General features: G+C 33.3%; 1 protein-coding gene across 1 annotated transcript in view; it reads left to right on the top strand.

The window, feature by feature from the left end:
* LOC143055520 (cytochrome P450 10-like) overlaps nt 1-15,527 on the top strand; it is a 107,216-nt gene extending 91,689 nt beyond the window's left edge. Inside the window, exons 2-13 of the mRNA XM_076228684.1 lie at nt 3,487-3,504; nt 4,493-4,616; nt 5,422-5,610; nt 6,131-6,327; nt 6,867-7,057; nt 7,460-7,680; nt 9,784-9,924; nt 11,955-12,121; nt 13,016-13,094; nt 13,510-13,669; nt 14,533-14,576; nt 15,109-15,527. Coding sequence (XP_076084799.1) covers nt 4,494-4,616; nt 5,422-5,610; nt 6,131-6,327; nt 6,867-7,057; nt 7,460-7,680; nt 9,784-9,924; nt 11,955-12,121; nt 13,016-13,094; nt 13,510-13,669; nt 14,533-14,576; nt 15,109-15,222 — 1,626 coding nt within the window. The 5' untranslated portion in view covers nt 3,487-3,504; nt 4,493 and the 3' untranslated portion in view covers nt 15,223-15,527. The remainder of the gene's footprint in view (nt 1-3,486; nt 3,505-4,492; nt 4,617-5,421; nt 5,611-6,130; nt 6,328-6,866; nt 7,058-7,459; nt 7,681-9,783; nt 9,925-11,954; nt 12,122-13,015; nt 13,095-13,509; nt 13,670-14,532; nt 14,577-15,108) is intronic.
* The last annotated feature ends 9,677 nt before the right edge of the window (nt 15,528-25,204 follow it).

Genomic DNA, 25,204 nt, shown 5'->3' with positions numbered 1-25,204 from the left:
AATGGGTACTAATTGTGCACCCCTACTGGCCGATTTGTTTTTGTACTCGTATGAAGCAGAATTCATTCAGAACCTTCTAAAAGACAAAAAGAAAAAGCACCTTGCGAAATTCTTTAATTTTACTTTCCGATATATTGATGATGTTCTATCATTGAATAACCCATATTTCAGCCAATACTTACAACTCATATATCCCAGCGAACTTGAAATTAAGGATACTACCGATACTAGAAGGACTGCTTCATACCTTGATCTTTTCCTCAATATTGACGCAGATGGACGACTTCACACGAAAATCTATGATAAACGGGACGATTTCAACTTCCCAATTATCAATTTCCCATTTCTCAGCAGTAACATACCCTCTGCCCCTTTGTATGGTGTTTACATATCACAGTTGATACGTTATACTCGTGCATGTTCTTACTATACGGACTTCATATACAGAAGTGTGCTCCTTACACAGAAACTGCTTCAACAAAGTTATGAGGAGGACAGATTAAAATTGACACTCCGTAAATTTTATGGACACCATCACGAATTAGTTGATCCATATGATGAGTCTTTGACCAAACTAGCTAAGGACATTTTTACCACATGGTAGATTGTGGTTTGTCATTACATCGCCTAATCTTTTAATTACCAAACGTTATTTATTCCCGATTGTGACTGTTTTGCTGAGTGTGAATTCGCATTACTATAAGACGTGTTGCGGTACTTATCTATCCCAAATTCATGTATTTAGTTTGATGTTATATTTGTAATTTTCATCGGATTTTGTCTAATTGGTTGATGTCTTTTCTATAAAATTCATGTGTTATTGTAAAGAAAATTAATCACCGCCTTCATTTATTAGTTTTGATTTTGTTCAACGTAATCTGTAAGATTTTTATGTTTGAAGTTAAATTCAAAACAAACCGGACACATATATAATATAGTTAATTGCTATTAATTAGTATTGCAATGTGCATTGTGTTTAAATGTAATATAAGTATTTAGTTCTATTATAATCTTAAATCAATTTTAATTAAAATGAATTTTAAACCTGATGCCTTTTGTTATCTATTATTCATGTGTTTCTTTGCCTAATACGTTCTCCTATTTATTTGTATTGTAGTCCTGTATTATTATGTTGTCATTTTAATGTTATATTTAACAATGCCATCAAAGTGCGAGGTTTGGCATGCCACAAAACCAGGTTCAACCCACCATTTTTTTCTTTAAAAATGTCCTGTACCAAGTCAGGAAAATGGTCATTGTTATGTCATTGTTCGTTTCTGTGTGTGAAACATTTTTACGTTGTGTTTCCGTTGTGTCGTTTGTTTTCTCCTATATTTGAGTGTGAATTCACATTACTGTAAGACATGTCACGGTACTTGTCTATCCCAAATTCATGTATTTGGTTTTGGTGTTATATTGGTTATTTTCATCGGATTTTGTCTAATGCTTAGTCCGTTGCTGTGTGTGTTACATTTTAATGTTGTGTCGTTGTTCTCTTAATATTTAATGCGTTTCCCTCAGTTTTAGTTTGTTACCCCGATTTTGTTTTTTGTCCATAGATTTATGAGTTTTGAATAGCGGTATACTACTGTTGCCTTTATCTAACCATTGGAGTTAACAACATTTGGTATTCATTATTTGTGGTTATAAAACCCGAACATACACTTTTTTGATAACCAAAATTCATTTCTTATATATTTACAGTAAAAAAAAATGGCTATTCCATGAAAATAGCAAATAACCCAACTAATAAACCTATCCCAGAATGGGAAAATCTGTATGTTTTTAAATTACCTATAAACTTTACAATTTAAGTATCCATATGTATTTCCTTAATTGTCTTTAGATAACTTGATAGTGCATCAATCTTTTAGTGGATCTAATGAACCAAAACGGCGTCCTTTATGATGACTTGTCTGGTTGTGTTACCTTGTTTACTTTCATATGGCTTTATAACATGAACTTTTAAATACGTTGTTTTAAGTTGTTGTACCAAGTCAGGAATATGACAGTTGTTGACCATTCGTTGAATGTGATTTGTCATTTGATTTTGCCATTTGATAAGCGACTTTACAATAGAATTTTCCTTGGAGTTCAGTATTTTTGTGATTTTACTATTTTTTTTTATAGATAGCGAGGAAATCAACCCAGAAGTCCTTGGTAACATCACTTTTATGAGTACTAAACATATATTTTTGTAATGGTCTCAAATCGAATGTGTTAATGAAACTAATAAGCTTATTCTTAAATGTTTATATATATGACTGGGATTTATACTGATGCCTCACCGAGGCCTGTTTATATATATATATATATATGACTGGAACTTATACTGATGCTTCACCGAGGCCTGTTTGCATATATGACTGGGACTTATACTGATGCTTCACAGAGGCCTGTTTATATATATATGACTGGAACTTATACTGACGCTTCACCGAGGCCTGTTTATATATATCACTGGACCTTATACTGACGCTTCACCGAGGCCTGTTTATATATATGACTGGACCTTATCATGACGCTTCACCGAGGCCTGTTTATATATATGACTGGAACTTATACTGATGCTTCATCGAGGCCTGTTTATATATATGACTGGAACTTATACTGATGCCTTACCGAGGCCTGTTTATATATATGACTTGAACTTATACTGATGCTTCATCGAGGCTTGTTTATATATATGACTGGGACTTATACTGATGCTTCACCGAGGCCTGTTTATATATATGACTGAGACTTATACTGATGCCTCACCGAGGCCTATTTATATATATATGACTTGAACTTATACTGATGCCTCACCGAGGCCTGTTTATTTATATGACTGGAACTTATACTGATGCCTGTTCATATATGATTGGAACTTATACTGATGCCTCACCGAGGCCTGTTTATACATATGATTGGAACTTATACTGATGCTTCACCGAGGCCTGTTTATATATATGACTGATACTTATACTGATGCACTTTAATCTACCTACATGGATTCATTAAAGTAAATTGGTCTTGAAGATCTGATCCTTTCGTCGTCCTCGCAATACAAGTTATGTGATGATTGAAAGAACACAGTCATGGCTGCATAAAAAATATTTCTTTTTCTTGTATTTGTTTATCCTTTGAATAACTGGTGATATTGTTTTTCTACGAATAGAAATAAAAATATTATGTTTATAATCTGTTATGTTATAATCAGTTGTTCATTGACGTCAATAACCCAACTGTGATCTAGACACTTAGGTTTGATATTCATTCTGAAGGCGTAAGCAATGGTAAATCTGATTTGCACAGGAGGCGATGGAACTTTGTGCTCAGGTGTTCTCATTCAGATAGGAGCTGTTGGTATTGGCCAATCAAAATGGACATAAATTTCTCTGGCTTTGTATATAAAAGAACATTAAAAAGATGCATCTGTGCTCGATAAAAAGTAACATCAAAAAGTGCTGGATACCCGCTGTACAATAAGAAGGAAACACAAGAAGAAACAGAAACAGCAATGTAAGTAAATTTATAATGATATCTTTTATTATTTGCTTCTTCTATTTTCTCAACGGAATTTTCTTCCAAACTTTTTATAAGCATTTCTGTAATTAATATGATGTTTTTCCCCCACCCTCTTTATGTTTTTGTCGGAGAAGATGTTTATTTTATAAATCACTTATTTGAAATGGTCTTTGTAATAATATTTATATTTAGGAGCTTTTGAGATAATTTATTATCATTATTATTATTATACTAAGTTTCGTTGTCGATTAAATTGTGTTTTATGCAACTGTCATGACTGTCATACAAGAGAGAGGTTTAGCTAGCTATGAAGCCAACATAAAATGCCTGTTCCAAGTCAGGAATATGACAGTTGTTGTCTATTCATTTGATGTGTTTGAGCTTTTGGTTTTGCCATTTGATTAGGGACTTTCCGTTTTAAATATTTCTTTGAATTCAGTATATTTGTGATCTCACTTTTTTGTATAAAGGAGAATATCCAATTCCTCCTTTTTTGTTAGAAAATTTATTACTTTATAAAAGTAGTGCTACAAATATGACTCACACAGATTAATACTCCTTAATCAATTGGAAAAATTGAAATCATTTTTTTTTCGCATATCATTGTCAGTTCATTTACACTTATTTTTTCTGTCAAAAAGAATACAATGATCAGTATTTTAAACCAATTAATAACAGATTGTGTCTACCAAAATCCAGAATTCAAAGACTTGAGTAAACTTAATCTCAAATTATTCAGAAAGCAATGTTTTATCTATCTAAAACAGATCTAACATTGTTGGGCTGGTGTTTAGACGAATTATATGTATACATTAACTATTCTTTTTTAATTCAAACTACACCCATTTTATGATTTTTATAGTTCGTACAATGACCATCATTATAGCATCAATATAAGATACAAAAAATAAAACAAAACCATATGTACATTTGCCTAAATTTGAGCATGATCATAATTCTTTTAAAAATTCATATTCAATAGAATGAGAAACGGAAGTAACCTTATTCAAGCTATAACAAAGAACTCACAGCGGGTAGTCTCAACAACAGCAGCCAGCAAACAAAGCACAAAGGTACTAACGATCGATGAAGTAACAACACAAACTGTACGTTGTATATACAGAGTATTAAATTAACTTCTTTTTAAACATCAGAATCATGCACGGTATAATAAAGTTATATAAGCATGTTGTAAATAATAGGTTTTGCTCAACAACATAATTCAAAATTATGCGATATCACGCATACAAAAAGTGTTTCCAGGCATGTTTGAATACGGTATAGTATTATTTTTATTTAAACTGTATTAAAATTCGATAAGATATTTTTGTTCGGCATATATTTGATTATTTTATTTAGCGTTGAAATCCTGACACTCAGATGTAGATGCTCGATCATTGATTCACTGATGTCCAATAGAAAACACTTCATGTATTTATCGCGAGGATAATTCAAACCATCATTATATCTGCAAAATGTGTCGAACGAATTGAGGTGCGAAAAAATTGAAATACCATGTACAACAGATTTGTTGAGTGGGAAAACATCACACATATATGTTGCAAGAGATATTTAAATCGCGAACTATAATTTTAAGTCAACACTCCGACTTGATGTAGACAACACTTTGAACATCCACCCACATCTATAATTAGATACAAAAATAAACTACATCTGCATGAGTTAAAAAAAGCTCGGAATTTTAATTCAAATAGAACCAGTGTTAATTTTTATTTAGAAACTTCATATCACATCAGCAGTAATAGAGATTAATATTGAATCTTAGTATAAGACAATATAAGTTGGACTAACTTGTTACTAGTCCTTCTTATGATTTCTTTTGCAAAATAAAATATGTTTAAACTAAACACGAACAATTATGCATAATGACCAATCCATTGTTCTTTCCAGTGTCCATTCAGAAAATCTCTGGACAAAATTGAAAGCGTTTTGAGACCAAGAGAACAAATCAAATCTTTAATTCCGAATAGTGAAATACAATCGTTTCAAAATGTGCCAGGACCAAAAGGGCTACCAATCGTAGGAACATTATTTGACTACTTCAAAAAAGATGGACCTAGGTTCAATAAAATGTTCGAGGTAAGATATTCTTTATATCAGACAGTATTTACCTTCTGTTTTCCTCGAGTCTCAACAGTTCCAACAGATTATTCATTCAGCATCTTATTACACTTTCCTGAAAGTTTTCTGTAACGTTAATACACAAAAGAGCTTTGAACGCAACACTTTTGTTATATATAATTTTATTTTTTCAATAATAAATGTCCAGTTATTACCAATATTTCGAATTTGGAATAAAAGTCAAATAAAAAACTATACAATTTTTTGTGTTTAAAACACTGCGACTCAAATTCAGATTCATTCAATATGTTGTATATAAATAAAAACAAAAAACTTTCCTGGCAATCACCCTTCAATTCTCCTCTCCCAAATAAATATAAACCAAGCGAACACAAACCGCAACAGAAAAAAAAAAATAAACATGACACGTGTGTTTAGTATAACCTTCATTTGTTTTTGTATCATAGACAGAAAATATGTTTATCGAATGTTGATTTGAAAATTACTTATTATATTTTTGGTATGTATTTATCTTTAGGCATACAGACAACGAGCTATAGAATACGGGCCAATTTATAAAGAGAAAATTGGTCCAATATCATCAGTAATTATAAGTGATCCTTTGGAGTATAACAAGGTCATTCGTGCAGAACGCAAGTATCCAAACAGAAGAGAAATGGAACCAATGGCACACTATAGAAGGAAAAGAAACATGGGTTTAGGACTAGTAAATGCGTAGGTATACATCTAGGCATAACAAATGACAGATACTACTCGTTACGGTGATCAATTTAACATATTGAAATGTCTAGATGCGTTAAATTTTAATTAAAAGCTAATTTTACATTTTAGCAGCTTACTTATTGTTTTGTTGAATATCATTTGATTGTTTCCTTTTTAAGGTCATAATCTGATCTTTCAATTTCAGTCTTTTTTGTACATTAATACCTATTATATATGTTTGTTTTGTTAACACATCGTTGTTAATATAATGGAATTGTATTCCACTGTCATACAAGTGAGAGGGTTAGCTAACTATTAAACCAGGTTAATATTCCATTTTCTACATAAGATAATGTCCGTAGCAAGTTAGGAATATGACAGTTGTTATCCATTCGTTTGATGTGTTTGAGCTTTTCATTTTGCCATTTGATTAGGATCTTTCCGGAGATCAATATTTTTCTGATTTGACTTTTGAATAGAAATAAAATGTCAGTATAGAATGAAAAACGAGAAAAAAAACACAAATTCATATCCTAGTTTTGTTTTTGTAGGCAAGGGGAAGAATGGCATAAACATAGAACAGTAGTCAGTAAGAAAATGTTGAAAATGAAAGAGGTGTTGGGTTACTGTGGTGAAATGGATACAGTAGCAGACGACTTCATGAAACATCTCGTGTCAAGACGAGATAACCACTACGAGATCCAAGGACTTGAAACAGACATCTTCAAATGGGCCATGGAATGTATGAATCAAGTTTCCTGACATATCAATTTCTGTTTGATGCTGTTTATCTTCTAGTTATATCAACGCTTTATTGATAACATTTTTCTACATTTTGTATTTTTTAAATCTTAATGTACAGTCTAGTTGTACTGTTTCGGAATTTGCATTGTGTATAGGTATATTGATTTCTTAAGTAAGTAAGCCATTTCCCATTTTCATTTTTGGTAAAATTATTTGTTATTTCAACCTATTTTAACGTATTAAATGTGTTCATGCTCATAGTAATACGATATTTCATTACATACAATACTGCTTATTGAATATAGAAGCAAGAATATTAAGTGAAAATACGTTAAGAAGTTTAAGGACATGTACTAAAATTATTCTCTGTTTATATAATTGCAGCCTATTTCCTTTTCAGCTATAGGTACTTTTTTATTTGAAGAACGAATTGGGTGTCTTGGAGAAAAAACTAATCCACAAGCTCAGGACTTCATTGTTAATCTACAAGGCTTCTTTAAGTTGATGCAACCATTGATGTATAATGTTCCATTGTACAAAATATACCCAACTAAAACCTGGAGACAATACGAAGAGTATACAGACAATATTCTAAGAATAGGACGCTCATTTGTTGACAAGGTATGCCCTTACTTTACATACTAAAATACAGTTTTCGATCACAAATAATTGTATAGTTTCAGCGTTGTTATTTATAGTGTGTATCGGTATGTTTCCCGTTTGGTTAATTCAAGAGATAGGAGCCAGTAAATATGAATAAATTTGGATAAAGTTGTAAGTATTAAAGTCGTCAATGAGCGAAAAAGAATTATTGATTGCTGTGAATTGTCTAGTGCCAACTAAAGCATATATATTTATGAACAAAACTGTGAAAAGTGCAAACCCTGTTTCGTACTAGTTTAATGCCGACACGCTATGACGGATTTTAAACGTACTAGTTTACACTGAAACCATGTTTTTTGAGGGGTTTAAAAACATAGATAAAATGAGTAGTGCGGGGAGTGTCAGTTGGTGATGCCCGGTTTTTCGAACTGGGAGTTTGATTTTGTACAACTACTGGTTTGCAATTATTAAATGTCAAAGAAAAAAATATGTTTTTTTTTGCTTGTATGTTTGTTTGGAAAGGTTGAAAAATATTATGAGATTTTGGATGCAAGTGTAACGGTTTATTTATTCCTCTGTGATATTTTATCCTTAGGATAAACTGTCACGGTAATTTTTTTCCAGGCATGGTATTTCACAGGTAGAATTTTTCCAGAGGAGTGAAAATCTATCTGTGTTATGCAGATAGTATGTACCGGTATATATTTGCCATATCGTATTGCATAGAACCTTGTGAAATATAGTCCCATTAATTAGTATGTAAGTTACTCGCAATCAATATATACCTGACTTTAATTATAAAATGTTTCACAAAGGTAGAACAAATTTGCATAATTTATCAAAGGGAGGTAATTATGAGCAATTTGTATTTTAAAGATATAAATATAATATATTCCAGAATCTATTTCACAGTGACATTTTTCCTTGAATGTTATTTTTTATATATTCATTTATATAACAAGATGACTTACAACATGATTTTTTAATAATACAGATAACATTTCACAGGTAAATACTAGTCAGCTGTTAAAATTGCTTTTGTTTCAATATATTGTTATGCTATAATTTATCTGATTTCCATATAATCAACAACAACATTTTTACTATTAACAGTAGTAATGCAACTATATTTCTACCTTCACGTTTTAATTTATATTTGTACTGAGATCTGAAAACAACTCACATTTACATGTATTTCACTTACCTTATTTAAGAATTGAATGCTTATTTTTGTAAATTCATTGGGGCTTCATTCTAAAAATGTGCGCACGGTCAACGCTTTTACAACCCTATGAAGTTACAAAAAGAAGCATTCAATACTTATAATTACATTGTTTAGCTATGATCAAGAAAACACGAATTTTATATTGTTTTTATTTAATTCACCTGTGCACTTTATTGTGGGACCACGTGCTATCATGAATGAAAAGTTTTATTGAGTGATGCAATTGCTTACGGAATAACACGTGGTGTGCAGTTAGCCAATCAGAATAAAGTATTATAATGAAACATACATCTAATGTAATTATTTAATCATGATATTATTTCACAATTACGATCTTTGAAATTATTTCTGGTTTTCTTTCTTATGTTTAATGATAATTTTCTTTTTAAAAAAATGATATTTACTTGAATTTTTTCAGGAAATTTTTTCAATGATAATTTGTGAAATAATTCCCATTATAATACATTTTTGTTTACAAAATAGGTTTAATTCAAATACACTACTATTATTTCATAGTATTTGTAAAGGATAATTTTTTACTAATAACTATTCAATAAGTTAACTACCCAGATAGAATTTCACGGCAAAGGAAAAAATGTCCCAGGGAAATATTTACCTCCGGATTAAAAAATAACAACAACTACTGTGACTTTTTTTCCTCCACATTAAATTTCACCCGGATATAATTTTGCTTTACACAAGCATGAAATATCCTTTAAATATAAAGTCTTATATGGATAAATTGTATGATTGGTGTTCAAATTTACAATATGATAATATTGAAAATCTATATAAACAAGTCAACATCCTGATCTTTTGTATGATTGGTGTTCAAATTTACAATATGATAATATTGAAAATCTATATAAACAAGTCAACATCCTGATTTTTTTCAGAAAGTTGCACAGCTTCAGACTGCAGGAACACAAAATGATGATCGTGTATCATTTCTGACATATCTGCTATCCCAGCAATCTCTCACACCAGATGAGGCCTTATCAACTGCAGTCGATCTTCTAGTCGGGGCAACAGAAACGGTATTGAAATTTATTCTTCTGTCTGTAGCATTCCTTTTCAGTGACTTAGTATTTAAATTTTTATAATGAACATTGTGTTTGTACTATGCCTGTATCAGATGGCATGCACATGATCTTATAACAGAGAGGCAAACAGATACCAAAAGGACATTCAAACTCATTTGTCGATGATAAACTGACAACGACATAGCAAAAAAGACCAAAAAGACAAACAACAGTACTCAAAATGCAGCATAAAAACTAAAGACTGAGCAACACGAACCCCTACAAAAACCGAGGTTGATCGCAGGTGCTTCGGAAGGGTTAGCAGACCCTGCTGTTCGAGTTGCACATGTAGTGTGTTTCATGTAAGTATAAACCCTGTGCTAATGCAATAGATACTATCATAGAATAGAGGAAGGGATTGTTGTTAATACGACAATTGGAACATATCCATCGTACTTTTAACACTACCATCATATTTGTACTGTAATGCCATATCATAATTGTTTATTGTATTTTAAATTGTATATAATCATTAACATTATTATTGATGCATTGTTTATTTTTAATGTAATTATTATTGTATTAAGAGAGCCTTATTGAAAATTGGTGTAATTGGTGTAATCCAAATGAGTTACTCTCTCTAAATAAAGAGATTATTAGGTCTTTCCACTTTTCTGTGGAAAGACCTATTGTTTTTCTTCTGATTTTTTTTTCTTCCGCCAAATTTTGTTCTTGCGATAAACATTTGTTTCTCAATATGTCCCTTAGATATTTGGTATATGATATCGAACAGTTTATGCGCTTTTGAAATTTACACTGCGTAACCAAATACTTTTCTTTGTAGGAGTTATCTCCCCAAACACTGTTTTCCTTGTGTCCACGACTCCTTCGCAACTGTAAAAGATCACGACAAATTTATTTTACAAAATTGCTCGTTATATCCTTCCCATGATTTGTCCTATTTTTGACCGAAGCGATATGAACGCTCCATATGAGAGTTATTTCCCCTTATGCATTTGATATAAGTGATATGCATTTCTATCTTGTAAACCATAAGTGATAGAGGCCTAGGATCTTTTGATTTGAGGTCCTTGGTCCCAAAAAATGAAAATTAGGTCAAGGTCAAAGGTCAAGGTCATATTCTAATTTTTGAATTTGGCTAATTTTCACTCATTTTTATTAACCTTATAAGATATCGACAAATTATTTTGACTAAATTGTTACTTGCGACATGTCGTAATTTAATAATTTTAGTTGAAAGGGTGCGTAGACAATGAATGTGAGTTTTCTCGCCCTTATCATATCTAAAATTATGTGTAAAGAGATATAACTTACTAACCATACATATTAGAGACCTAGGGTCTTTTGACTTGAGATCCTCAGTTTGTGACCTTGAAATTGAGGTCAAGGTCATAGGTTAATTTGACGTTCTAGATTTTAACCTTTGCTTTAAATTCATATCTATATATCATAAAGCCATATGAACTGACATTTTAGACTGATTTTTAATATTTTAATATCAAAATAGATATTAACTGGTGGAAAGACCTTCAATTGTTCTCTGAACAATTGGTTTTTAATTAATATTATTATTATTATCGTCATCTGTGAAAATTATCTTCTAGAAAGGTCAACAAAATCGTAATGGTTTCTTTAAAATTTACTAAGAGACTCACCACTTAGAAGTCTTTGTTTAATAGCTTCCTTGTAAGCAGCAACCATTTTTATAGAAATTATGATATGAAATACAGGCCCTGTGGTATCGTATCAACTGGGGGACTGGGGGATATATACTCCGTATGCAAGTTGTGCTGAAATATTGCCAAATAGAAATTAGAACTGAAGCTGAACTCACCCTTTTCGTACAGTTTTGATTTCAAGCAAACATCATTGTTAATTTCTAGATGTCAGTTAAGTTACGAGACTGATAATCTGAAATAATGTAAATCGAATTAAGAAAATAAAGGTATAAATCAGTGAGGATACTTCCCTTATATTACAATATCATTAATCATATATCACATATGTATTCACATATCTTGCAGACAACAACTGGTTCTTTATGGGTTTTATATAACTTAGCAAAGAACCCAGAGGTGCAAGAAAAACTTTACAGAGAAACACAAAATATACTTCACGACAACGAGCCGATAACGCCTGAAAAACTTAGCCAGTTGTCTTACGTAAAGGCTGTAGTAAAAGAGACATTCAGGTTAGTTAAGACCATCACCAAACACAAATACTAATACAAACGTGATGGCAATCGAAATCATGAACATACATTATAAATAATAGTAAGGAATTAAAGATCACAATATTGATCTTTCAATGATTATGTACGATATAACGTGGATTGAATTCTGAAAAAGTGTTATATATGCATGCTCGTCGCTGTTCTTCAACGATTTTCTGTTAAAATTTCGGCTAGATGGTATATGCCTTTTCAGAGTGAATTAAGTTTACCTTGTTTCGCCTATCTTTCAGCGGTTCAAGATTGATCTGGTTAAGGATTGAAGTCATACCTTTTGGTTCGGAACAGTAATTGCATAAGTATTGCTGATATTTTCTTGATACTTTTGATAAGGATCCTATGCTGTGCTCGTATTCTTTGATAAGCCGAATTAGTCTTTTGTACGCCTATAACTATGCAAATGGAAAGATGACAATAATATTTGTTGCATATATCCCATCATTAGTTGTATTGTATTGATTTGAACTCGGTGGTCTTTTTTGTGCGCATTTAACATGTTGGAAACGCACCTCATAAGTTTCAGACCATGTACCTAAAATGTTTGTATTTGTTCTACTCCAAACAGTGGTGTTGTTTATTCTCTATAGCACACAAAGTCGTTTTTTTAAATTCCTGACGTCCGATACCACTTTCGTTAATATGGACGAGGAACATGTTCTTTTAAATGAGTTGGCATTGGGCATCAGTGAACAGACATTTATTCTAGCAATGCGCATATGGTGCAATATAATAGGTACAGCAGTTGTTATTTGAGTCCTGAAAGTACAAATGAAACTTCAGATTTTCTCCAGTTTTCGGTCTCGATAACTAAATTAACAGTTTTTACTTTAATCATACTTTGAACTTTCAATTCAGATTATATCCCATTACATTTGCCACTAGCCGACATATAGAGGACAAACTAGAAGTTGGTGGATATATGCTTCCAGCTGGGGTAAGTAGTTTCAAATTATATTTTTAAGATAATTATATATGGATTATACCTGATATAAAGCTTTCATTTATCAATGTATTTATGTATATATTCATTGTACACCCATTTAGTTTACTTCAGAAATAGTTGTTTCTGAAGATTTTTTTTTATGAATTATGTTGTAGAATACACCTAAAGTATGCATAGAGCACACGAGATACCTTTTGTCGTTACATTTTTAACAGACGATCACTGTCTCCACTTAGAAACTACAAAAAAAGAGATAAAAATTAGAAGCTGGAGACTTTTGTTGCATTTATGTTAATATGAAATGTTGTTCTTTTTCGATTTTATTACGTTGTCTTTAACGCATTCGGTGTATGTTCTTATTCAAGTACCAACACATGTTAGCATAAGTATAACTCTTTCATTGTAGACACATGTCCAAGCAAACTTATACGGAATGTTCCATGACCCTGTACTCTACCCAGACCCCGAGAGTTTCAAGCCAGAGAGGTGGTTACAGGGAGAAATGGATAGAACACTAAAGTCCCTATCAAATCTGGTTTGGGGTCATGGCGCTAGAATGTGTATAGGTAAGCATAATTATGTGAAACCAATACATTCATATCTTATATCATTTTATGGCGATATTCATAGCCGCAGAAATGACTCATGTCTCTTCAATCTCCATTATTTACCGTTGCATCTAGAGAAGATGAAAACGACATATTCCTGCATACCAATAGGTGCAAGATATCTGGCAACAACAATGCTTGGGTAGAGACAGAAGACATACTTCAATCTGTACAGATAATTGATTTATTGCCTTACAATCTAGGTGCAATAAACGTTTAATACTTAACACAATTAATTTCATTTGGTAAGCTCTGAGACATGATTTTAGGGAAGTTTTTTCTTAAATTTCGAACGCGTTATGAATCCTTCATTAACAAATAGAGAAATTGGACCATAACAGTACACAATAAATGCATTGATCAGTTACACAAGTGTTTGCATAAACAATAAAATATTTTACAGAACACTATTTTTCCCCGTGTAAAATAGTCTAAAATTATGTTTTTTGTGAAGGTCAAATCTATATAAATCTATATATTTCTATATAAAATGGAAGTACAGATTAAATAAAATGTAAGACAATTACATTGAAATCAACTGATTGTTTGAAGGGTTGTAGTATATAGAGTTTAGACAAGAGGGCTAACGCATATCTGCTATTTAATCAAAAGGGCTTAATCATATGTTCTTTTTACACAGAAGGATTTAAGCGAACTGTTGTTTGACTACGAGGATGGAAGCATATCTACTATCAACAATATAGCGTTGAAGCATATCTAGTTATTCTGCTTAAGATATGCATAAAAAGAAAAGATATCAATTTCGGGAGATTAATTATTATCTTTACAATGTATATAATGTGTATTTACTAACATTTTAGGTAGGAGATTTGCGGAACAAGAAATTCATATAATGTTAACGAAGGTAATTAATGTTTATATAACGTAGAATGTTATATATGATAGTTTGCAACTGTTGTAAGAGGGAGGGTGGGGTGTCTACCTTAGCTGTATTTAATTCAACCTTTCAAATGCATGTACAACAAAGTCAACATACACAATATTTAGACAAAACGATACATAGAAAACTAAAGACTCAGCAAAACGAATCCTTCAAAAAACTACGGATGATATCAGGTGCTCCAGAATTGTTAGCGGATCCTACTCAACTTGTGGCATCTGTCATGTTGCGCATGGCAAGTACACATTTAAAATAATAATTCATGAAATGCAATTTATAGAGGTACAAAAGGTGTGCTCATATATAGCCGTTCTCAAATTTAACAGCTGTTGGACGCCAAATATACAGATGTATTCTTTATCGAAATACAGTTACTCTTAATTTGTTTTTTAAAGATTCCATAAAGACCACTCAAATTTGTCCGAATGCGTTCAATTTACATATAATAGTAAGTTTGAATAACATGTATTTGATATTTCTCACTGTTTGTTTCCAGATTGTTCAGAATTTTAAACTTGAATATGACAACGAGGATATCGAACCAGTTCTGAACACAGTTATGACACCCGACAGACCACTCAGGCTGAAATTTATACCTCGATCTGCCTAATACACATACTCTACAATCAATCTGTGATATTCAATTCAGCTCACATTGTGATATTCTTACTTCATTCAGTATCAACACAAAATCCATTAAACAATTTACAGCATGCTCAATTTTCAAACTGTCTTGCAATATCAAAAGGTTAATAAATATCATTTTGAATGTAATTCATCTTTATCTGTTGACTGAGCTATTAATGGTATCTTGATGATGAATGATTCTTCCCCGACAGAAGCATCATAGTCCTACTAATATGCATACACATCTGAAATATCTTGAAATTTGAAAATAAAACACTTCGGATCACACAGAGTTGTTTTGTTCTACGTACTTCTAATCTTTATCCCATTAGCCTACATTTTATAAGTTTTTCTGTCCTCTTTGCATTGTTCTGGTGACAATTTCTGAATGAACATATCGTATTATAAATTATCGTAATATCCTTTTGCTTAAAGGCTTTCGTTGTAATAAAAAAAAACCATTTTTTTTATTATTTGTAACATTTTCGTATCATAGTCCTTTTACATAAAGATTTCACATATAAGATCATATCAAGCATGTCTTCAAATTGTATAGGAAAACAGAATGTTGAAATAAGAACTGTAAAAATGAAAATAAATTGAGTTTCAATTACCCGGAGCAAAATTGTCATTAAATAAACAAGGTCATAAAGTTCATACCGTATGTAAGTACTAAATTTAATACATTCTTGGATTCCAATTTTTGTTTGTTTGAACGCTCCTGGTGCAGATAATTTCAGAGAAGCGTTTCGGAAGCACCATTGATATATTGTTTTTTTTCATCAGTTGATAAACTTTTAAAGTAGGGATTGGAAAATGCAAAATATATTTAAAAACTGATCATATATATCAGGCTTATAATTCGGTAAGCCATATGGACATTTCGTCTATCAGTGCTCAAATCAAGTTAGTCGAAAAGAAAAACAAAACAAAACTTGAAAAACTAAATATGCTATAAAGTTGTGCCAAATTTGTCTCAGTTCATCTGCCTACGTGTTTTGGAACAATACATTTACATGTGAAAATGACAGTTTCAATGATATTGCATAGCAACACAAGAGTGATGACTACTGGGCTTGTGATACCAACGGGAAAAACTGTTCACCACCAATTTCATCAACCATGCGATTGTAAAAACTAATTTAAAGATACAAAGCTTATAATGTGTTATACCGAACTAGTGTTTCGTATACAAAAGACTCATCAGATACGTTTTGATCATTACATGTTGATGTCTTATCAAATACGAAGTTAAAGATCATTACAACTTTAAGATGGAGACAAGAATGCAGACTATTAAAACAATTTCACAAAACTGCATAGCAGGCTGTAAAACTATTGAGGCAACTATACTACATCTCATTAAATAACGTTTATAAATCGTCAAACCGCATCGTTTGAGTGTGTAACCACAATACATAAGCTGCTTGAATAATAAATTATGAATTCACAATTCACTTGGAAACTCCATATCTTTAATTAGCAATCAAAGCCGGTCTTCCAAGTTATTGAAACTATCTATTTATTTTGAAGGTAGTGTGAATACATAAAATCTAAGACTTTTTTTTTATCTTGTTATAGTATGAAAAAAACATTTGATTTGTTTACGCTTTACACAAGTATTCCCTATTCCAAACTAAAAGACAAATTGAAAGAGCTTGTCCTGCTTTGTTTGAAAAAAACATCCAAAAATTCAAGTATCTTGTCTTAGGGAGGGATAAATCCTACTAAAGAAATCACTCTGATTCGAACAAAAATTTCTCAGAAACTGACAATATGCTTGATTTCTTGATTGACAACATATTTATAACGTTTGGTGGAAGTGCTTTTCAACAAACAATCGGCATTCACATGCGAACCAATTGTACCATTCATATGAGGCTGACTTTATGTTTCGGTTGTTCCGTTTTTTTCCCTCTTATAGTTGATCACGATTTCCTTGATAGAGGGTTGTTGCTCACAAAAAAGCTATTAAATCAAAAGTTCCAGGTGGTGAAGTTGAAATCATCCCTGCTATCAGTTTATTGTTTTGCAATACAAACATTGTTTCTTGAACAGTTGGATGTGAAACCTTACTTGCTATATGTTAATCTGCAAATAGAATCACACTTGCACATATTAAGTCTTACGTGACTTAATTGAATTTAACTACAAAGATGTTTTATGTAAATACAGATCACAGTGAAGCATATGTCACAGTATGAGAGATAAAAGACGATTAAAGAAGTAAACAGTGCATTTCAATAGAATTATATTTCTGGAGACAATCACTTTCATGTATTTGTATTTCTATGTGTAGTGAGTCATTAAGTAACGATACTTTTACAAAATGTACTTTTCCATTCTCAATTTTATTTTGTAAAAGTATCGTTAGATTCAAATACAGTTCTGATCATTGAATACATTTTTTTTTATTAATGTATATGTTAACATTGTTTGATGAGTCATCGTGTTTAGTCTTTAATTAGCAAAATCATTAATAGTTATAATAGTTTAGACGTCTGGTTTTTTAAGTGCCGAACATGACTTATTCACAAATATGACTGTTTTACTATGTGTGGATTTTTCATTGCATATAAGACATGTCTCGGTATTTATACATCCAACATTAATGTATTTAGATATTGTTTTGTCTGTTGCTTGGTCCGTTTCTGTGTGTGTTACATTGTAGTGTTGTGTCGTTGTTCTCCTCTTATATTTAATGCGTTTCCCTCAGTTTTAGTTTGTTACCCCGATTTTGTTTTTTGTCCATGGATTTATGAGTTTGAACATCGGTATACTACTGTTGCCTTTATTTATGTCTTATCGATTGCAGTTTTAATTCTATTTTTATGGCCCCGCAACATAGTTGTCGGGGCTATATAGTTTTACCCTTGTCCGTCATTCCGTCATTCCGTCATTCCGCAACAAACCGTTATACGGGCTTTTTTTCTAGCGCCTTCATATATCGGGCTGATTTTTTGGCATGTGAGTTAATCATGATGAGTAACAGATCAAGTTTGATTTTCGTTCCGCTCCGCTAATTTTTGTCGAAATTACGGGCTGTGGACTTCGATAAATTGTTGAAAATCGCAGTAATACGGACTTTTTTTTCAAACGCCTTCAGATATTAAACTGATTTTTGGTATGCGAGTTTTAATGGCATACGATTTTGAGCAGATTTTTTATATGCAAGACTACCATCATGTTTGTGTCCATTTAAGAGACGGGACCATTCGAGTCGTTTTGACACATCCAGTTTTATTTTCTATTCTTATGTAAGATGTAGAAGTAAAGATAATTTATCACCTAGTTTAATTATATGATTTCAGTTTAAAGCAACCATATGCACCGACATAGTGAGATGATACAATTAATTACACATTTACCAACACAATTCTATTTTGATATTCTTGTAAAAGAGAAACGTAAGATACCAGAGGGACAGTCAATCTCATAAATCGAAAATAAACTGACAATGCCATGGCTAAAAAAGAAAAAGACAAGCAATAGTACACATGACACAACATAGAAACTAAAGAATAAGCAACACGAATCCTACCAAAAACTAGGGGTGATCTCACACAAGTGGCACCCGTCGTGTTGCTCATGTTATAACAAATCCGGTAAATATTCTAATTCAGTAGGTCACATTCATGAAAGGGAAGGGGATTGTAGTTACGACGTAAGGAACATATCCGATATCATCTGTGAAACGATTATTCCAAAACGGTCAACCAACTCGTGATGGCGTCCGTAAAATTAACAAAGGGATGATTTCAACTTCACCATTTGGAACTCTTGATTTAATAGCTTTCTTGTGAGCAGCAACCCTCTATCAAGAAAATTATAATACAAGCACGGGAATATCGTATCAATTGAGAGATATATACCCCGTATGCAGGTACTTATGGAACGTTGCTACTTAGAAATGGAAAGTTCACTGAAATCCTCTCTTTTGCCGTAGAGTTTTGTCTTTAATCGACCCTAAAATGTTTAGAAATTTACCTGTGACGTCTCTCTTTGTGGCGTTGATACGTCATGTGAAGCTCAGTTCGTAATTCTATGATGATGTTTTTGTGTACTTTCGTAAATTCATTCAAGGTGTTCGTATTTATTCTGTGGTTTACGTGTCGAAATGTACTATTATATTATTTATTTAAGCATTTCTCTGTAATGGGTGTTTTTACATTAATTTGTACTGTATTCCTGTCATGTATGTTGTCATTTTAGGGGTATTTTTAACATTGTCATTAAGTCCGTGATTTGGCTAGTCATAAAACCAGGTTCAACCCATCAGTTTTTTCTTGAAATTCCCTGTACCAAGTCAGGAATATGGAAGTTGTTATCAAATAGTTCGTTTCGACGTTTGTTGCATTGGCGTTTGTTTTTGTTGCACTTCAGTGTTTCTGTTGTTTTTTCTCCTATAGATGTGTTCCCCTCGGTTTTAGTTTGTAACCAGGATTAGTTTTCTCTCATTAGATTAATGACTTTTGAACAGCGGTATTCCACTGTTGCCTTTTTTAAAGCATATTGTCTCAATGCATCAGACACAGAACAAAATCCAGGGCCTAGAACCCCAAAATACCCATGTCAGATATGCAATAAAGCCGTTACTTGGAAGCAACGAGGAGTAGCTTGTGATGACTGTGAAAAGTGGTTTCACGCCGAATGTATGCATATGTCCACCCCTGTATACATGTCTCTAAACAACCTATCATGGCACTGCACTAACTGCGGAATGCCAAACTTCACATCCAGTTTATTTGACTCCACTATAATATCTACACGCAACAGCTTTTCAACTTTTGATAGCAGTGACATCAGCGATGTACTTACACACAGTCCAGGGCCACCAACATCCTGCTCTTCACCATCTAAACCAACGAAGCAATACAAACCACATAGCTCACAAATGAAAATTATAGTTATCAACTTTCAAAGTATAAAGAACAAAAAAGCAGAGGTGATGAACCTAATTGAGCAATCAGACCCCAGTATCATCATGGGCACGGAAACATGGCTGCTGCCGTCAATATGCAGTGCAGAAATATTTCCGCCAAACTATGAGGTCATCCGCAAAGACAGGAAAGATGGATATGGAGGAGTTCTTTTGGCAATAAAGAAGGAATACATCTCCGACTCCATTGAAACCACAACAACATCTGAGGCAGTATTTGCTAAACTAAACCTGGGCAAAAATTTGTCACTCATTATCGGATCTGTATATAGACCACCATCAAGCGACACCAACTACATGGACCAACTTTGCGAAACTATTGAACATGTACACCAAAGCAACAAAAATTCAGTTTTATGGATAGGGGGTGATTTAAATCTTCCCGACATTAACTGGAACTCAACATCTATTCAAGGAAATAAAGTAAACTCTGGTATCAACAAAAGACTCCTAGACATGATCCACAACTGTCATATGGAGCAAACAGTCACTTTTCCCACCCGTCTGGACAACACACTGGACTTGTTTCTTACTAACCGGCCAAGCCTAATCAACAGATGCTCTCCTTTACCCGGTATATCAGATCATGATGCAGTCTTTATTGAATCATCAGCAGCTGCAAAACGAGGGAAACCGGTAAAACGGAAAATACACCTATGGAAAAGAGCTGATAAAGAAAAACTGAAAAAAGAATGTCTAGAATTCCAACAACAATTCCTAGACAAATACACTATTCAGTCATCTATAGCAGAGATGTGGCTAGACATCAGCACCGCACTAACTAACATCCTAGATTCATCAGTACCATCAAAGATGACCACCAGCCGCTTTAGTCAACCCTGGATCACAAAAGAGATAAAAGCACTATCACGGCGTAAGAAAAGATGCTTTAATAGGGTCAAATCATCAAACAGATCAAGGGATAAGAAAAAGTATCAACATCTAAAATCTGCAACAAAAACAGCATGCAAAAAGGCCTACAATGATTATCTAACCAACATAATCTCACCAGATTGCACTTCAAATCCAAAACGCTTCTGGAGTTTTATTAACAGTAAAAACAAGGACAGCAGTGGAGTGGCACCTCTTAAAGCAACAGATGGCCTTACATATTCAGAACCAACGGCAAAAGCGAACATCCTGAACAACCAATTTTCATCGGTATTTAATTCCAACGAACCAGAAGACAACATCAAACCAATGGGTAAACAGAAGTTCCCGAATATGTTTAACATTAACATCACAGAACCAGGAGTATTTAAACTACTACAAGGCCTTAAAATCCACAAAGCTACTGGGCCAGATGGATTGTCAGCTAGACTGTTGAAGTTCGTAGGCTCTGAAATAGCACCAGTCTTCACAGTCTTTTTCCAGGCATCCATTAACCAAGGAGCGATCCCAAAGGAATGGAAGAAGGCAGACGTAGTTCCTATATTTAAGAAAGGTGCTAAGAACCGCCCTGAAAACTACAGACCTGTCTCGCTCACATCCATCACCTGTAAAATGCTGGAGCATATAATCACGAGCAGCATAATGAAACACCTAGAGAAACACACCATACTAACAGACGCACAGCATGGCTTCCGTAAACACAGATCCTGTGAATCTCAACTTATAATCACTATCCAGGATCTAGCCAAAACAGTCGATAACACCGGACAAACAGATGTCATCCTCCTGGACTTCTCCAAGGCTTTCGACAAGGTTCCTCATAAGCGACTTATGCATAAGCTACATCACTACGGAATACGGGGTAGTCTCCATAGCTAGATTGAAGACTTTCTCAACGAAAGAACACAACATGTCGTTCTCGAAAACGGTAAATCCAATACTGCACCTGTCCAATCAGGAGTTCCTCAGGGCAGTGTCCTTGGACCCATCCTTTTTCTACTTTACATTAACGACCTACCAGATTACACAGTCAACAAATCATCAGTTAGACTCTTTGCCGATGACTGCGTATTGTACAGGGAAATAAAAAACACCAAAGATGCAGAACTACTTCAACAAGATCTGGAAACCCTACAAGAATGGGAGAATGATTGGCTCATGGAATTTCATCCCAAAAAGTGCCAAGTCATTCACATTACCAACAAGAGGAAACCAATCAGACAGCCATATATCATCCATGGTCACGTCTTAGAGGAAGTAGAATGTGCAAAATATCTGGGGGCCAACATCCACCACAAACTAAACTGGACTACTCACATAGACCAAGTAGTAAGAAAAGCCAACAACACCAGGGCTTTTCTACAGAGAAATATATCACAATGCCCACGAAAGACCAAGGAACTCTGCTACAAGACCCTTGTGAGACCACAGATGGAGTATGCAAGCATCATTTGGGATCCACACACAGCAAACAACATCCACAACCTGGAAATGGTACAACGTAGGGCAGCAAGATTTGTTACTGGTGACTACCACCGAACCACTAGTGTAACAAACCTATTACACCAGCTGCAATGGCCAACCCTACAAGAGCGTAGAGCAACGAATAAAGTTATAATGATGTACCGCATAGTTAACCACTTGGTTGCAATACCAACATCCTGCTTAATCCCAACAGCAGCAACATTAAGAGGACACAACCAACGATTCCTTGTTCCATTCGCAAGAACGCAGCTTTACCAGTACTCGTTCTTCCCAGATGCCATCAGATTATGGAACAGTCTACCACCAACTACTGTAGCCTGCAACTCAATTGACACATTCAAGTGTGAGTTGCAGAAGACCAAGATGTATTAAGGACTGTGCGAAATTTTTAACTGTACATACTATTTTTTAACTGCACTGTAAATATTGGTTTGTCTGCACCACGCATCAGTTCGATAATACACCAGATGGTGGTATGAACTGTATATGGAAGAAGAAGAAGAAGAAGAAATGAAAATCACGACTGTGCGTCTTCTATTAAGCAATTACGGAGATAAACAATGTGTCTGTTTAAAGTGGAGAAGAAAAATCCGTTAGAAGTATTTGTCCACAAATGTCGTGTGTTTTAAACAAAATAATTATATGATTGCTTCAGAACCGCTTAAAATGGATCAATGGAAATCAAATGGAAGGGTTGCAGTATCTGGTATCAAGCGTCCAACTAACCACCTATGGAACTGCAACGCCACCTCTCGTGAAAAGTCGTGAATGATTCCTATTTTACAGGTATAGTTCGCTAGAAGGGTAGTTAGTTCATATTCTGGTAGAGACACTCCTCGTGATGACGTTATGAACAACATTCACCAATTCTACATGGAATCCATTGAACACATTTTCACTGGCTGAAGTGTTCTTTCATATAAGTGGATCAAGGTTAGATGATGTAAGTTGTATTTTAAAGTTGTATATGTAAAATTACAGTATTGTGCAGCGCGCGTCTGGCGTATTAAAATATAATCCTGGTACCTTTGAGAACTGTTTACACCACTGGATCGATGCCACTACTGGTGGACGTTTAGTCCCCGAGGGTATCACCAGCCCAGTAGTCAGCACTTCGGTGATGACATGAATATCAATTATATTGTCATTTTTATAAATTTCCTGTTTACAAAACTTTGAATTTTTCGAAAAACTCGGGATTTTCGTATCCCAGGAGAAGATTACCTTAGCCGTATTTGGCACAACTTTATGGAATTTTGGGTCCTCAATGTTTTCAACTTCGTACTTGTTTGGCTTTACAACTTTTTGATCTGTGCGTCACTGATGAGTCTTTTTTAGACGAAACGCGCGTCTGGCGTATTAAATTATAATCCTGGTACCTTTGATAACTATTCACATCATGAAATATTAGCCGATTTAAGATGTTAAGAAGGAAATGTTAATGAAAATAACTTTAACAGTGCATTTAATACATAAATAAGTCTTTGGAAGCAGTGAATTTAAAATGTTTTTCTAAATAAAACTTAAGATCAGAACCAAGGGAATGCGCGTCTGATGTACCAAATTAGAAGTTTGGTATCCTGACAAATTTTAAAAGACACTGGCTACAATTACATCGAAATGTAACAATAATAAAAAAAATTTAATTATTGTTACATTTCAACGTTATTGTAGCCGGTGCCATTTTAAAACCCTGGGGTCGAAGCCACTGCTTGAGAAAGTCTTGTCCCCAAGGGTATTTATTACCAGTTAAGTATAGTAAGCACTTTTGTGTTGACATGTAATATATTTGATATATTTATTTTCTGTGAAGATACTATTTATGAAATGTTGATTTTTACAAACACTTATGTTCCCTATAAAAGGCATAGCTTGCCTTATCATAATATGGTAAACTTTTCTGACATTTTAGTCTTTGGTGCTCAGTCTTCAATTTAATTTGGTCTTTCAATTGTATTGATTTGAGCGCAACCAATAAATCTTAAATAAGGCATAGACTAATGACCTTAACCAAATTTGTCACAACTTGTTGGAATTTCCGGGTTTGAATGCTCTCCAACACTATTCCGTTTTACTTTCAAAAAAGAAAAATTCCAAAAATACCAAACTCTAAGGAAAATTCTAAACAGAAAGTCGCTTATCAAATGGCAAAATCAAAAGCTAAAACACATCAAACGAATGGAAAACTGATGCCGTATTCCTGTCTTGTTAGAGGTTTCCTTAAGTAGAAAATGGTGAAATCCTGGTTTTAAAATAAATCTATCATTCCTATATATCATGTGAGCTATACATTGGTGTATTCAATAATTATGCCATGTATTTGTGTATTGTGGTGTATAATGAAGGGTCCGTTTAATTATGTAAGACTGAGGTTGATTAGTAATTTGGTCAATATGATTGGCATTTAAGGATGTGGGATATCATTATTAAGGCACCACCTAATCTGTAGTTTGGTGATCATGGCAGTTGTCAATCATACTGGTATTGTATCATTATTCTTACCTACTTAAATTAACTGGTTCAACAATATATCCATTTTTTTTTCACAATTCAATTGTGCATATATACTGTACAGACATGAGAAATATGGAGAATATTTTCAGTGTATTCAATTTGTAGATTAAGTAGCTAACCTGTGAATCATCTTGCT

This window comes from Mytilus galloprovincialis, chromosome 1, assembly GCF_965363235.1.
Source record: "Mytilus galloprovincialis chromosome 1, xbMytGall1.hap1.1, whole genome shotgun sequence".
Lineage (NCBI taxonomy): Eukaryota > Metazoa > Mollusca > Bivalvia > Mytilida > Mytilidae > Mytilus > Mytilus galloprovincialis.
The sequence above is the reverse complement of the archived record's forward strand: the minus strand, read 5'-3'. Positions and strand labels throughout refer to the sequence as shown.